This window comes from Schistocerca serialis, chromosome 1, assembly GCF_023864345.2.
Source record: "Schistocerca serialis cubense isolate TAMUIC-IGC-003099 chromosome 1, iqSchSeri2.2, whole genome shotgun sequence".
NCBI classification, from domain to species: Eukaryota; Metazoa; Arthropoda; class Insecta; order Orthoptera; family Acrididae; genus Schistocerca; species Schistocerca serialis.
Window position 1 is genome coordinate 679,501,180 of NC_064638.1, and position 12,190 is coordinate 679,513,369.

The window sequence follows — 12,190 nt, forward strand, 5'->3', positions numbered from 1 at the left end:
TGCGGCTTTTCGCGGATGATGCTGTAGTATACAGAGAAGTTGCAGCATTAGAAAATTGTAGCGAAATGCAGGAAGATCTGCAGCGGATAGGCACTTGGTGCAGGGAGTGGCAACTGACCCTTAACATAGACAAATGTAATGTATTGCGAATACATAGAAAGAAGGATCCTTTATTGTATGATTATATGATAGTGGAACAAACACTGGTAGCAGTTACTTCTGTAAAATATCTGGGAGTATGCGTGCGGAACGATTTGAAGTGGAATGATCATATAAAATTAATTGTTGGTAAGGCGGGTACCAGGTTGAGATTCATTGGGAGAGTGCTTAGAAAATGTAGTCCATCAACAAAGGAGGTGGCTTACAAAACGCTCGTTCGACCTATACTTGAGTATTGCTCATCAGTGTGGGATCCGTACCAGATCGGTTTGACGGAGGAGATAGAGAAGATCCAAAGAAGAGCGGCGCGTTTCGTCACAGGGTTATTTGGTAACCGTGATAGCGTTACGGAGATGTTTAATAAACTCAAGTGGCAGACTCTGCAAGAGAGGCGCTCTGCATCGCGGTGTAGCTTGCTCGCCAGGTTTCGAGAGGGTGCGTTTCTGGATGAGGTATCGAATATATTGCTTCCCCCTACTTATACCTCCCGAGGAGATCACGAATGTAAAATTAGAGAGATTAGAGCACGCACGGAGGCTTTCAGACAGTCGTTCTTCCCGCGAACCATATGTGACTGGAACAGGAAAGGGAGGTAATGACAGTGGCACGTAAAGTGCCATCCGCCACACACCGCTGGGCGGCTTGCGGAGTATAAATGTAGATGTAGATGAAGATGTAGATGTAACTAATGATGCCACCATAAGCTCCTTAAGGCCCACCATAGACCAAATGCAAAAAGAAGCAACTGATTTGCTCCATTTGGCTAAGCAGGATGAAGTGTGTAATAGCCATACTTCGTCCCTGTAATGTAGTTTATTGACACTAAGATGATCCTTCCATTGAGTATACAGATGGTCCCTAGCCCAAGGGCTATCCAAAACACTGTGCTCTACCAGTCAGCAGCTCATGACTTTAGTGCTACAGTACACTGTCAAGTGCTGTGTGCAGCATAAATCATTTTATTTTTATGAAATGTTAATCATAATTCTAAACAGTGTGTGGTAAACAACATTACTGCTACACCAGACAAGTTGTCTGGATGCAGATATTCAGTGTTGCCTGTGCAAATCAAAGGCAGGTCACTAGTCCATGATAAAATAGATTATGTATAGCTTTCAGGAACTCTTAAAAACCTCACGCAGATTAAGTTACATTCAGGTTCAATTGTGAGGTCCCAGAATGTATTATGTACTGTTTTGTCCGAAGTTGGAGTAGCATGAAGTTCAGAAATACACTCCCCATCAACTAAGGTTCAAATTAAGTTCTCAAGTCTTACGTAGTTGATTAACTTCCCTGTAAGTTTTTATTTGATAGATTCCATTTGACCTTATTAGAGTGAGTTGGTAGAGTGGTTGAGGCCCTAAGCTCTTATTCAGCAAGAGCAGCCATCCAGATCTACAATTTGTGTGATAGATCTCATTTATGCTTAAGAGAATGGGTTGGTGTAATGCCCTTCAGATTTAGATTTTACATGCTGTCTGTAAATCACCTCCCAAACACACAAAGTAAGTCCCCCCCCCCTCCCCCCTTTCCTTATTTGATCTCGTTTTTCAACGAAAATACTGCTCTCTCTCTCTCTCTCTCTCTCTCTCTCTCTCTCTCTTCCTCTTCCTCTTCCTCTTCCTCTTTCTTCTCTCTCACTATCACACTTCTTGCTCACCCCACACCTTCCCCCTCCTCCCCCCCCACACCCTCCTCACCCTGCCCCTCTCCACCTCTCTTCCATTGTGTGCTCAAATTATTTTTACCTGCTTTCAGGAACCATTGATGGAAGAGTACAGCATAGCAGCACAGGTGTGGAAGTTAAGCTCATGTGACATGTGTGAGCTTGCAAGGAACTCTGTACTGATGAGTGGTTTCCCACACAAGGTAAAACATAAAAGTCATTCTACAACAAATTACTGCAGAAAGACTCCAGCTGATTTTAGTATCTTGAATCTCTAAAAGATGTCTTGGATTTTGGATGTCTTGGATAATTTGACTTCTGTGGCAGACTTAACAAGAAAGTATTAGAATGACTGTTAAGAATAGTGGCTGGAAGAGCAAAGTGATGTTTGTGGTACTTTTGTGCACTTGGAGCGTTACGATAATTTTTAGGTAGATTTGGTAAACAAGTAATATTCCTTGAGAGGATCCATATTTGAGGCTAATATACACTGTCGGGCAGAAAAGTGAAGCTTCACATTTCTTGCTTAGGACAACAGACAGTGTATCAGAAATGGCAGTGTATCAGGCAGTCTTAAGTGTGACCACTTACAGCTCTTAGGAATTCCATAATAAATCAGTCAAATAATAAAGAAAATCTGAATACATCAGCAATCTCAGATAAGTGAGGCCCATGCAATGAAACAATAATATTTTCAAAAAAAAAAAAAAAAAAAAATACTTTACAGTAACTAAATATTTTCAAAATGAACTTTAGAATTAACAGATTTTAAAAGCTTCATGTGATTTCAACAAACAATATCTCAGATGATAGCATTCCACTATAGCTATCATCCCTGAAACCCACTCGCATGTTTCTAATTTATTTATGGATTTATTACATATCTGTATCTTTTCCATTATGCAAATGACTGTCAGAACAACATATTCTCCACAATAATAGAACAACTGCATGCATCGTGAATACCTCACATGTTGTCATTCTTGTATAGTTATTTAAGGGATTTGCTACTATTTTGCCAATAGCATTACTTAAACATTGATTACAATTGATGTTAGAAACCACAGTAATTTAAAAGTGGTCAATTGCATTGAAAAGAGAACCAAAAGATGCTTCTGTCGAGAACACACAAATAATTGTTCCAATAATATTTAGCAATAGTTTGTTGGGATTTAACATGAGTGCGCTGGTGCAAAAATATTAGGTTATTTATGTATGAGCAAACTATTATTTACATTTGATGTAAATGGTCTCAGTGTGATTGAATGCTTAAAAATTTCTTTATTTAAATATTGTTGTAATAGATTAGTTTAGTGTGGAAAGTGGCCAATTTGAGTCCAAATCATCTCTGTAGAACATACGAATGATATGTTTTGGTGGGAGAATAGACAGAGTATGAGTTACTACTGCTTGGGTTGGGTGTGGGGACACATATTGGTGTGGTTTCTGTTGATTCTCTCTGTAGGTGGGATTATACTAGGCATGGCCTACACCTCAACAGGATAGGGAATGATAAACTGGCTGGGCTAATAGAAGAAATTTAAGCGGGAAGGCAATGCCATGAGTGGTAAAATGCCAGTGGTTACAGGTGCTGGAGTAGCACCTTCTCTAGCATAGGTAGGACAGAAAGAAATAAAGTTCTAAGAGATGTCGAGATTGAAATGAACCTTCAGTTTGAAAAAGAACCTAAACAGCGTAATTCTGGCACATCGTATCAGCAAACACAGCTGTTGGTTAAAAATTTTCACCAATTAGCAGAAATTTTATTTCCACCCAGTTTTATCTCAGACAATGTGAAATGTCAACTATCTTTAATGCATCAAAATATATGGGGGCTAAGAAGTAAAATTAATGAATTACTTATCTACATTGGTGTATTAGAGTCATCCGACCCATTTCACATAGTCTGCCTCTCTGAACATCATGTGATGACTGGTATAGGTGTGTGAATTGTTGTAGGATGTAGGTTAGCTTCTCAATTTTGTAGTGCAGTAATGGAGCATGGAGAAGTTGCCACATTCATCAGGAATTGCCATAAATTTAATAACATACACATTCATAAATTTTACCTACAGCAGCATATGGATGTCATTCTTCCCACAATCCATACATAAATGGAATGGAAACAAGCCCTAACCCAGTACAATAATATGTACCCTCTGCCATGCACTTAACAGTGGTTTGTTGAGTGAAAGTGTACATGGAGATGCCAATGGCAACATTCAGATGTGGTATGGATGGGCGTGGAGTCAACTGCCCAGACTTTCGAACTGTTACTAGTTATTCAAGTAGTTCTTCAGTTGGCACCCTGAGACTGAAAGCACCCTGAACCAGGCCTCTCATCAAGGAAAAATTCCTGGTAGTACTGGGAACTGAAGCCAGATCCTCTGCGTATCAGTCAGGCATAACCAACCACTTAGTCATGGAGGCAGGAAATTTTACACTCTTTATGCCTCTAAATCACCTACAAATTTAATCATTTATTCTCCATACTGTACTGTATGTGCACAATAAAACACAATTTTAGTGGCTAGCAGTCTACTTTCAATTCATAACTCCAAACAGTTAATTTTCATCTGAAAAACTAGGCTGTGCCCCTGACAGTGCGAGGTCCCTAGCATGTGCTACATGGATAAACTACCTCTAACAGATGGTATGAAGACACTGATACTAAAGCGTTTCGTATAATAATTTATTGTTTACAAAAACAAAGTCTCAGTAAGATTACTTTAACTACAAGAGGATAATCTCTGTAGTTTATCATTCACAGAACTTCATTAATGTTGTGAAAAATAGTATTATTTATTAAATCAAACAATGGAAAATCCAGGATGAAATGTAACAATACCAGAGAAGGAAAGTTGCTACTCACCATATAGCGGAGATGCTGAATCGCGATAGGCACAACAAAAAGATTGTTGATGGCCGAAAGCTATATTTGTGTGAATCTTTTTGTTGTGCCTATCGCGACTCAGCATCTCCGCTATATGGTGAGTAGCAACTTTCCTTCTCTAGTATTATTTGTTGAACACTATGTAATGTTAAGGTGGCTATAGAGCATCTTAAATATTTTTGAGGATACCTATGTAAGTGAAGTAGACAAATGTCATCCAGTTGTGGATCTGAACTGAAGCCTTGTAGTGGGTGTGTGGAGTTGGTTTGAGTGAATTTATTGTGTAGGATAGGTTGGTAATATTGAGTTTTAATGTTGTGCATTGTTATAAGGCAAATGTGTTGAATTTATTTCAAAATGTATTCATTTTATTTTTGCAACAACTATGGCCACAGCACGCTCTTGTGACGTCACGCAAAGTGGGCCAGGGTTGGCTTGGTGCTGTGCTGAAATAATCGAGATGCATGGCCTGCAAATCTTTGTCCAACGGTTTTACAGAATCTGTTCCACAAAGAATAATTGATTTCTGAAATACTTTTAGCTTTGTATGGCAGCTTCATGGTGAAGTGCCAATCATTTCGATAATGGTCATAACTATTGTGGTATTTCACATATGAGTATCAAATTTGAGAATGTTGCCATCAAAATAGGGGTCACTATGAATTTGTTTTTGATGCATATTATACATTCTATTGCTGAGTATGAAATAAATGGGTTTTGAAATTTTTGTAAAACTTTGGATCAGTATCTGCTTTCAGTCTTGAAAAAATTGAGCATCTGCAGCAAGTTCACTTACGATCGTAATGCGCGGGAATGAAATATTCATAACGCCTCTCATATCTCGTAAACTGCCAGAGATAACGAAACGAGATTTTGGCAAATGATACCAGGCATAGAGGAGAGTACTTTTCCGTATGACTAAAATACGCAACTTTATCTATCGCGATATAGCAGAAGCTATAGTTTATAATTCTTTTTTACCGGTAATGTAATTGCTTAAGACTTATCAATAGGCAGTGAAAATGTAAGAGTGCAGGATGTAAATAATATTGCGATATACATGATAAAACAAGGGTACATTTGTGAAAAATGCACTGTGATAAACTACATTCTTTCTGGACCAGACGATTATTATTTACACTGACTTGAAAAATTCTGCACTAATACTGTGTATAATATTAAATTCCTCTGCCTTCAGTATCCACAAATTTATATTTCATTTTCAGAATCAAAATAAAGCCACTTGAAAATGAATACTATTTACTGCAAACTTTTGCTCACAATTTTAGTCAAATGTATCCAAAATTCAAGATATTCCACTAGGAAAAAAATAATAACTGTACTAGGTATATAGTTTTTACATACCTTCGTGTACTCAGTGGGTTGGAAATTGTCCCGATGAATCGCTGAAAGCCATTTCCGACGCATATTCGCATCTTTCAGAAAGGAAAACAACATTAATTTCGGTTCAGTTCCATAATTCCCATGACACCTTGGCACAAAAAATTTGTAAACCATTAGCTTCACTACATGTAAACACTGTAATTGCTAGTTTTAAGCACGAATGTAGCACTCGATCCAACAAATGTGTAGATAAACAAACACTTCGAAACACAACATGGTGGCCCGCTCGGAGTGACGTCATGACCTGTTATGAATTTCGTGCCGCAGCCTTGTCTCTAGGTGGTGGTGACTCAATCCTCACACAGAAATTGCCAGTTCCTAAAGTTGTTATCAAAATTTACCCTCTGCTGTTATTTGATTCAGGGAAAAGTACCTTCCAAACATGTGCAAACATTGGTGAAAAGTTATTAAATTGTTGTCATCTTACTAAAATACCCACCTCCATAGTTGATGGTGCTAACACACACGTGTGATGCCCTTAGACTCTGAGATAAGACTGTTCAAATCCTGGTGATGGAAAATTTTCATTGCCAGTATTTGGCTGGCAGGAGGAGGAGAGGTGAAGTTCATGATCATCAGTCTTTGCACCAATGTCCTGGATTTAATTCCATCAATGTCTTATGAAGTGAGGAAATGAGACAGTATTCATGGTGATCTGTCCATCAGATGGTGACTTTAGATTTCATCCTTTCCTTTCCCTTCATCCATAACAACAGGTACACACCACACCGCACTTCATGACAGGTCTGAGGAAGGTAATGACAGACCACCTTCACTAGGAACTTGTTTCGAACAGTGATGCAGCGAGCCTGCATTTACTTCCCTATCCTCATTCTCTGAATATGGAAATGTTTTTGTCAGATTTTACCCTTCACTGTCATTTGATTAAGGTGAAGAGTATCTAAATTATTGTTATCCTGCTAGAATGCCTGCCCTCTCCTATTAGCAAGTTTGCTCATATTACTGTTTGAAGAATGGCATCAGAGTGTGTGTGTGTGTGTGTGTGTGTGTGTGTGTGTGTGTGTGTGTGTGTGTGTGTGTGTGTGTGTGTGCGCGCGCGCTTTACACCCTTAAAATACAAAATCCTGCTGCTCTGGAAAGGTTGAAGAATCTCTTCGCAGTAGTAATTAAATTGTTTATCTGTAATACTTCCTTATTTCTCATCATTTGAGAATTGATCTTTATTGATAAGTTACACACAGGTATGCAGTTTCAATTTTCCAACAAAAGATTGTTGTGTTGGCTGTGGATATAGACCAATTTGTATACAGGGTGTTACAAAAAGGTACGGCCAAACTTTCAGGAAACATTCCTCACACACAAATAAAGAAAAGTGTTATGTGGACATGTGTCCGGAAACGCTTAATTTCCATGTTAGAGCTCATTTTAGTTTCGTCAGTATGTACTGTACTTCCTCGATTCACTGCCAGTTGGCCCAATTGAAGGAAGGTAATATTGGCTTCGGTGCTTGTGTTGACATGCGACTCATTGCTCTACAGTACTAGCATCGAGCACATCAGTACGTAGCATCAACAGGTTAGTGTTCATCACGAACTTGGTTTTGCAGTCAGTGCAATGTTTGAAAATGTGGAGTTGGCAGATGCCCATTTGATGCATGGATTAGCACGGGGCAGTAGACAGTAGCCATGGTGCGGTACGTTTGTATCGAGACAGATTTCCAGAACGAAGGTGTCCCGACAGGAAGACATTCGAAGCAATTGATCGGCATCTTAGGGAGCACGGAACATTCCAGCCTATGACTCGGAACTGGGGAAGACATAGAACGACGAGGAGACCTGCAATGGACGAGGCAATTCTTCGCGCAGTTGATGATAACCCTAATGTCAGCTTCAGAGAACTTGCTGCTGTACAAGGTAATGTTGACCACGTCACTGTATGGAGAGTGCTACGGGAGAACTAGTTGTTTCCGTACCATGTACAGTGTGTGCAGGCACTATCAGCAGCTGATTGGCCTCCACGGGTACACTTCTGCGAATGGTTCATCCAACAATGTGTCAATCCTCATTTAGTGCAAATGTTCTCTTTACAGATGAGGCTTCATTCCAACGTGATCAAATTGTAAATTTTCACAATCAACATGTGTGGGCTGGCGAGAATCCGCACGCAATTGTGCAATCACGTCATCAACACAGATTTTCTGTGAACGTTTGGGCAGGGATTGATGGTGATGTCTTGATGGGCCCCATGTCCTTCCACCTACGCTCAATGGAGCACATTATAATGATTTCATATGGGATACTCTACCTGTGCTGCTAGAACATGTGCCTTTACAGTATGACACAACGTGGTTCATGCATGATGGAGCTCCTGCACATTTCAGTCAAAGTGTTCATACGCTTCTCAACAACAGATTTGGTGACCGATGGATTGGTAGAGGTGGACCAATTCCATGGCCCCCACACTCTCCTGACCTCAACCCTCTTGACTTTCATTTATGGAAGCATTTGAAAGCTCTTGTCTACGCAACCCCGGTACCAAATGTAGAGACTCTTCGTGCTCGTATTGTGGACGGCTGAGACACAATATGCGATTTTCCAGGGCTGCATCAGGGCATCAGGGATTCCATGCGACGGAGGGTGGATGAATGTATCCTCACTAACGGAGGACATTTTGAACATTTCCTGTAACAAAGTGTTTGAAGTCACGCTGGTACGTTCTGTTGCTGTGTGTTTCCATTCCATGATTAATGTGATTTGAAGAGAAGTAATAAAATGAGCTCTAACATGGAAAGTAAGCGTTTCCGGACACATGTCCACAAAACATATTTTGTTTCTTTGTGTGTGAGGAATGTTTCCTGAAAGTTTGGCCATAACTTTTTGTAACACCCTGTATAGTAAAGAGTCGTGTGAATGGTAACAGAAGTTTATGAAGACAAACAGGATCAGCATTTGTGCTGAAGAATGATAGTTTGTCCAATGGCTGGTTGGTTTTGTGCCCTATATTAAGTATTTATGAGCATATTAGAAATATTTGTTTAACATTTGCACTAAATTAGGACAACTTTCTTTGCAGCTGTTACATTTAGTACCAAATAAGATTGGTAGAATGCATTTTGGCAGCATCTTCAGGAACCTATATGAATCTGTTACATTACACTAAATATATCAAGGTCAAGCTTCTCATGTCAGAGACATTATTGAGGATGTAATGCCATAAACTGATGACATAAATGTAATGTCATGGGTTGCAAAAAAAAAAAAAAAAAAAAAAAAAAATCATACACAAAATATGTTGCTTGGATATTCCTAATTGAGTGCAAAATACTCCTGTAGATACCTGAGAATAGTATCATGCTACGAGAATGTGTTATTACAATATTATTTGATATCCAATGTCCCATGGAAAAATATGCTGATTAATAACATTTTTTATGTGTGAACACTGACTTCAACAAGTTTCACATGTTACAGGGGAAGAAAATAAATGTGAAGAATTACTATTTAGAAATGCAAGTGCAGTCCTGTATTTTCTTTCTGGATGAAATAAGTAAATAGAATTTAATGATATGTTCTTGTTCCAGATGAAACAATACTGGTTGGGGCCCAATTATACCAAAGAAGGTGTAGCTGGAAATGACATAACAAGGACCAATGTACCAGACATAAGAGTAGCATTTCGCTATGAGACACTGGTTGATGAACTTTCAAACATTTTCAGAGTTGCTGAAAAAGAAAACTCATTATAGACATGGACACCATCATGTATAAGGCAGGATGCCTGTCAAGAAGTGCTGATCTTTAATTTCAAATTTTTTCACCAGAAAATCTGTTTGTCATTTGATCATCATCTTGCTGGAAGCTGTAACTGGCACTTTTAATGACTATAAGTAATATTTTAAGATAGCATTAATGCTTTAAATTATCTTTGTTAAATACAGCCCTCCTCCAAAAATTTTGAAATCATTGTTGTCATTTGACAGTTCTTTCTTTCGGGTTTGCTGAACAGTGTACCAATTTCTGTTAATACTGCTCCCTTAGTAAAGTATACAATTCACTTACTTCTTCCTGGATGCTTACAGTAACTGGTATATGAAGCCAGTGTGTTTACCTTGATAACATAATGAGAGCTAAATTGGAATGATGATGCAATTATTGAATGGTTACAGTGAAAAATCTCTGATAAGAACTGTAATAATATTGACCTGTGCCTTGAAACACACTTGCCACATACGTGAATGTTTCAGATCACAAAAACTAATTCTTACACTCTCTTCTAATATATAAATATGAAAGATTTTTCTATTTCATCAAATAAATGAGACTTTATGTATTTAACTTTTAATACTGTTGTTTATTTTACAACTGTACTCATTTTGTACTGTGACTTATTGTATATTGTGTACAGGCCCTTTGTCACAAATGCAATATTACCTTATTGTTTTTTTTTGTTTTTTTTAAGAATTATTTATTAAGGAATTTCCTGCCACCTTTATTTCTCTGATTTATTGTGTAACGAGAAAAAAATGCTGCACACAACAATGTGAAATGTCTGTAGTTGTAAATTGCAGTTGATAATAGTCACAAACCCTCATTTAGACAGGGGGCACAAATTCCCCACACTTTTTTCAATATTGCATGGGAGTTTAAAGGTGTCTGGAATAAATTTTGAAACCCTCAGATATATTTTTAGATACATATATGTTCAGAAATAATAGTGGAATTCTTCGTATTTGAGACGTACTTGCTGCAGAATGTTTTGAATAAGCTATAGAATCTATTTTGTAGCTGATATTCTGATAAAATCTGTGGATTTCAAAGTTTTTTACTTTTCTGTTGTGTAGTTTATGTATAATTATTAAAGCAGGCATTCCATAATTGAAAAATGTTAGGTATTGAAATGTTTTCTGAGTGTACAATCATTTACCGTAAATGTGTATCAATGGCTTTATGTAACATCATTCTTTTTTACAAAATATGTATTTTGTTCTTTATTTACTATGTGCCAGTTCCTGTTGTGAGAGACTTGTGAGAAACTTGAAATATATAGTGGATACTTTTTATGAAAATGTGACTTCAAATGGCTGTGGTGGTATTATTTTGATAATGGGAAAACTCCACCCACCCACAGTAAAGTGAGTGTGTGTGTGTGTGTGTGTGTGTGTGTGTGTGTGTGTGTGTGTGAGAGAGAGAGAGAGAGAGAGAGAGAGAGAGAGAGAGAGAGAGAGAGAGAGACCATGGGCATGTGTTTGGAGTCTGTTTTACATACTGAGATTTATAGTGTGAAGTGCAGGGAGAAGCAGAACCAAAGTCTGAGCGTAACAATAACCCTTTTTGTATATTGTTTAGGTGTTTAGTAAAATATCAGGTTTTCAAATGAATCTAATATGCTCTTTCTGCGTGACATTTATTACTGTCTTGAATTTAGATATTTTTGTGTATAGATTAGAGAAGCATTTACGATGTACTTACTACATTAAATGTGATTATGTAATGTTGTATGTTGTTTACTCATTCAGTATTGGTTTGGATGATTTCAGTATTCAGAGTCTACTTTACTTTAAATATCCTTTGCGGCATTTAAAAATGATTAAGATCAACAAATTTTGTAGAAAAGATAGTGCTAAAAGCACCGATACAAAATTGTCCACTACAGTGTGGACTTTAATTTAATAGTTTGTTAGTTGGTATTACTTTTTTCATAGGCAGTGCACACCTCCAGATACAGAAATGCAAACTCTAGAAGTAAGTACTTGAATGATATTCTGTCTTTTTACAGTTTGGAAATAATTACAAATAATTAAATTAAATGCTGTATAATATATACTGGTAATACTTCCTTTATCTGGCTCAAATTTTTTATACATAATTGAGGTATTAAGAATTTGTAATGATCATGTTAAGATAGAAAATCACAAGATTTATTTCATTTTCAGTGACTCAATAAAGTTTGATTTCTATAAAATACTCCCCATATACTTGTCAAGACAAATTAGAATAAAAACCAAGCTTTCAAGAGTAATCTCCATTTGTTTTGTCAAAACAAATGCCCAAAATCTAATTAGTATCTATAAAGTTATTTCTCTTCTATAGTATTGGAGCATCAATGGG

General features: G+C 37.6%; 1 protein-coding gene across 4 annotated transcripts in view; it reads left to right on the forward strand.

Annotated features, from left to right (window-relative positions):
- LOC126480260 (AMP deaminase 2) overlaps positions 1 to 11,901 on the forward strand; it is a 473,603-nt gene extending 461,702 nt beyond the window's left edge. For all 4 annotated transcript variants that reach the window (XM_050103850.1, XM_050103851.1, XM_050103852.1 and 1 more), the window contains 2 exons: positions 1,918 to 2,028; positions 9,664 to 11,901. In XM_050103850.1, coding sequence (XP_049959807.1) covers positions 1,918 to 2,028; positions 9,664 to 9,828 — 276 coding nt within the window. In that variant the 3' untranslated portion in view covers positions 9,829 to 11,901. The remainder of the gene's footprint in view (positions 1 to 1,917; positions 2,029 to 9,663) is intronic.
- The last annotated feature ends 289 nt before the right edge of the window (positions 11,902 to 12,190 follow it).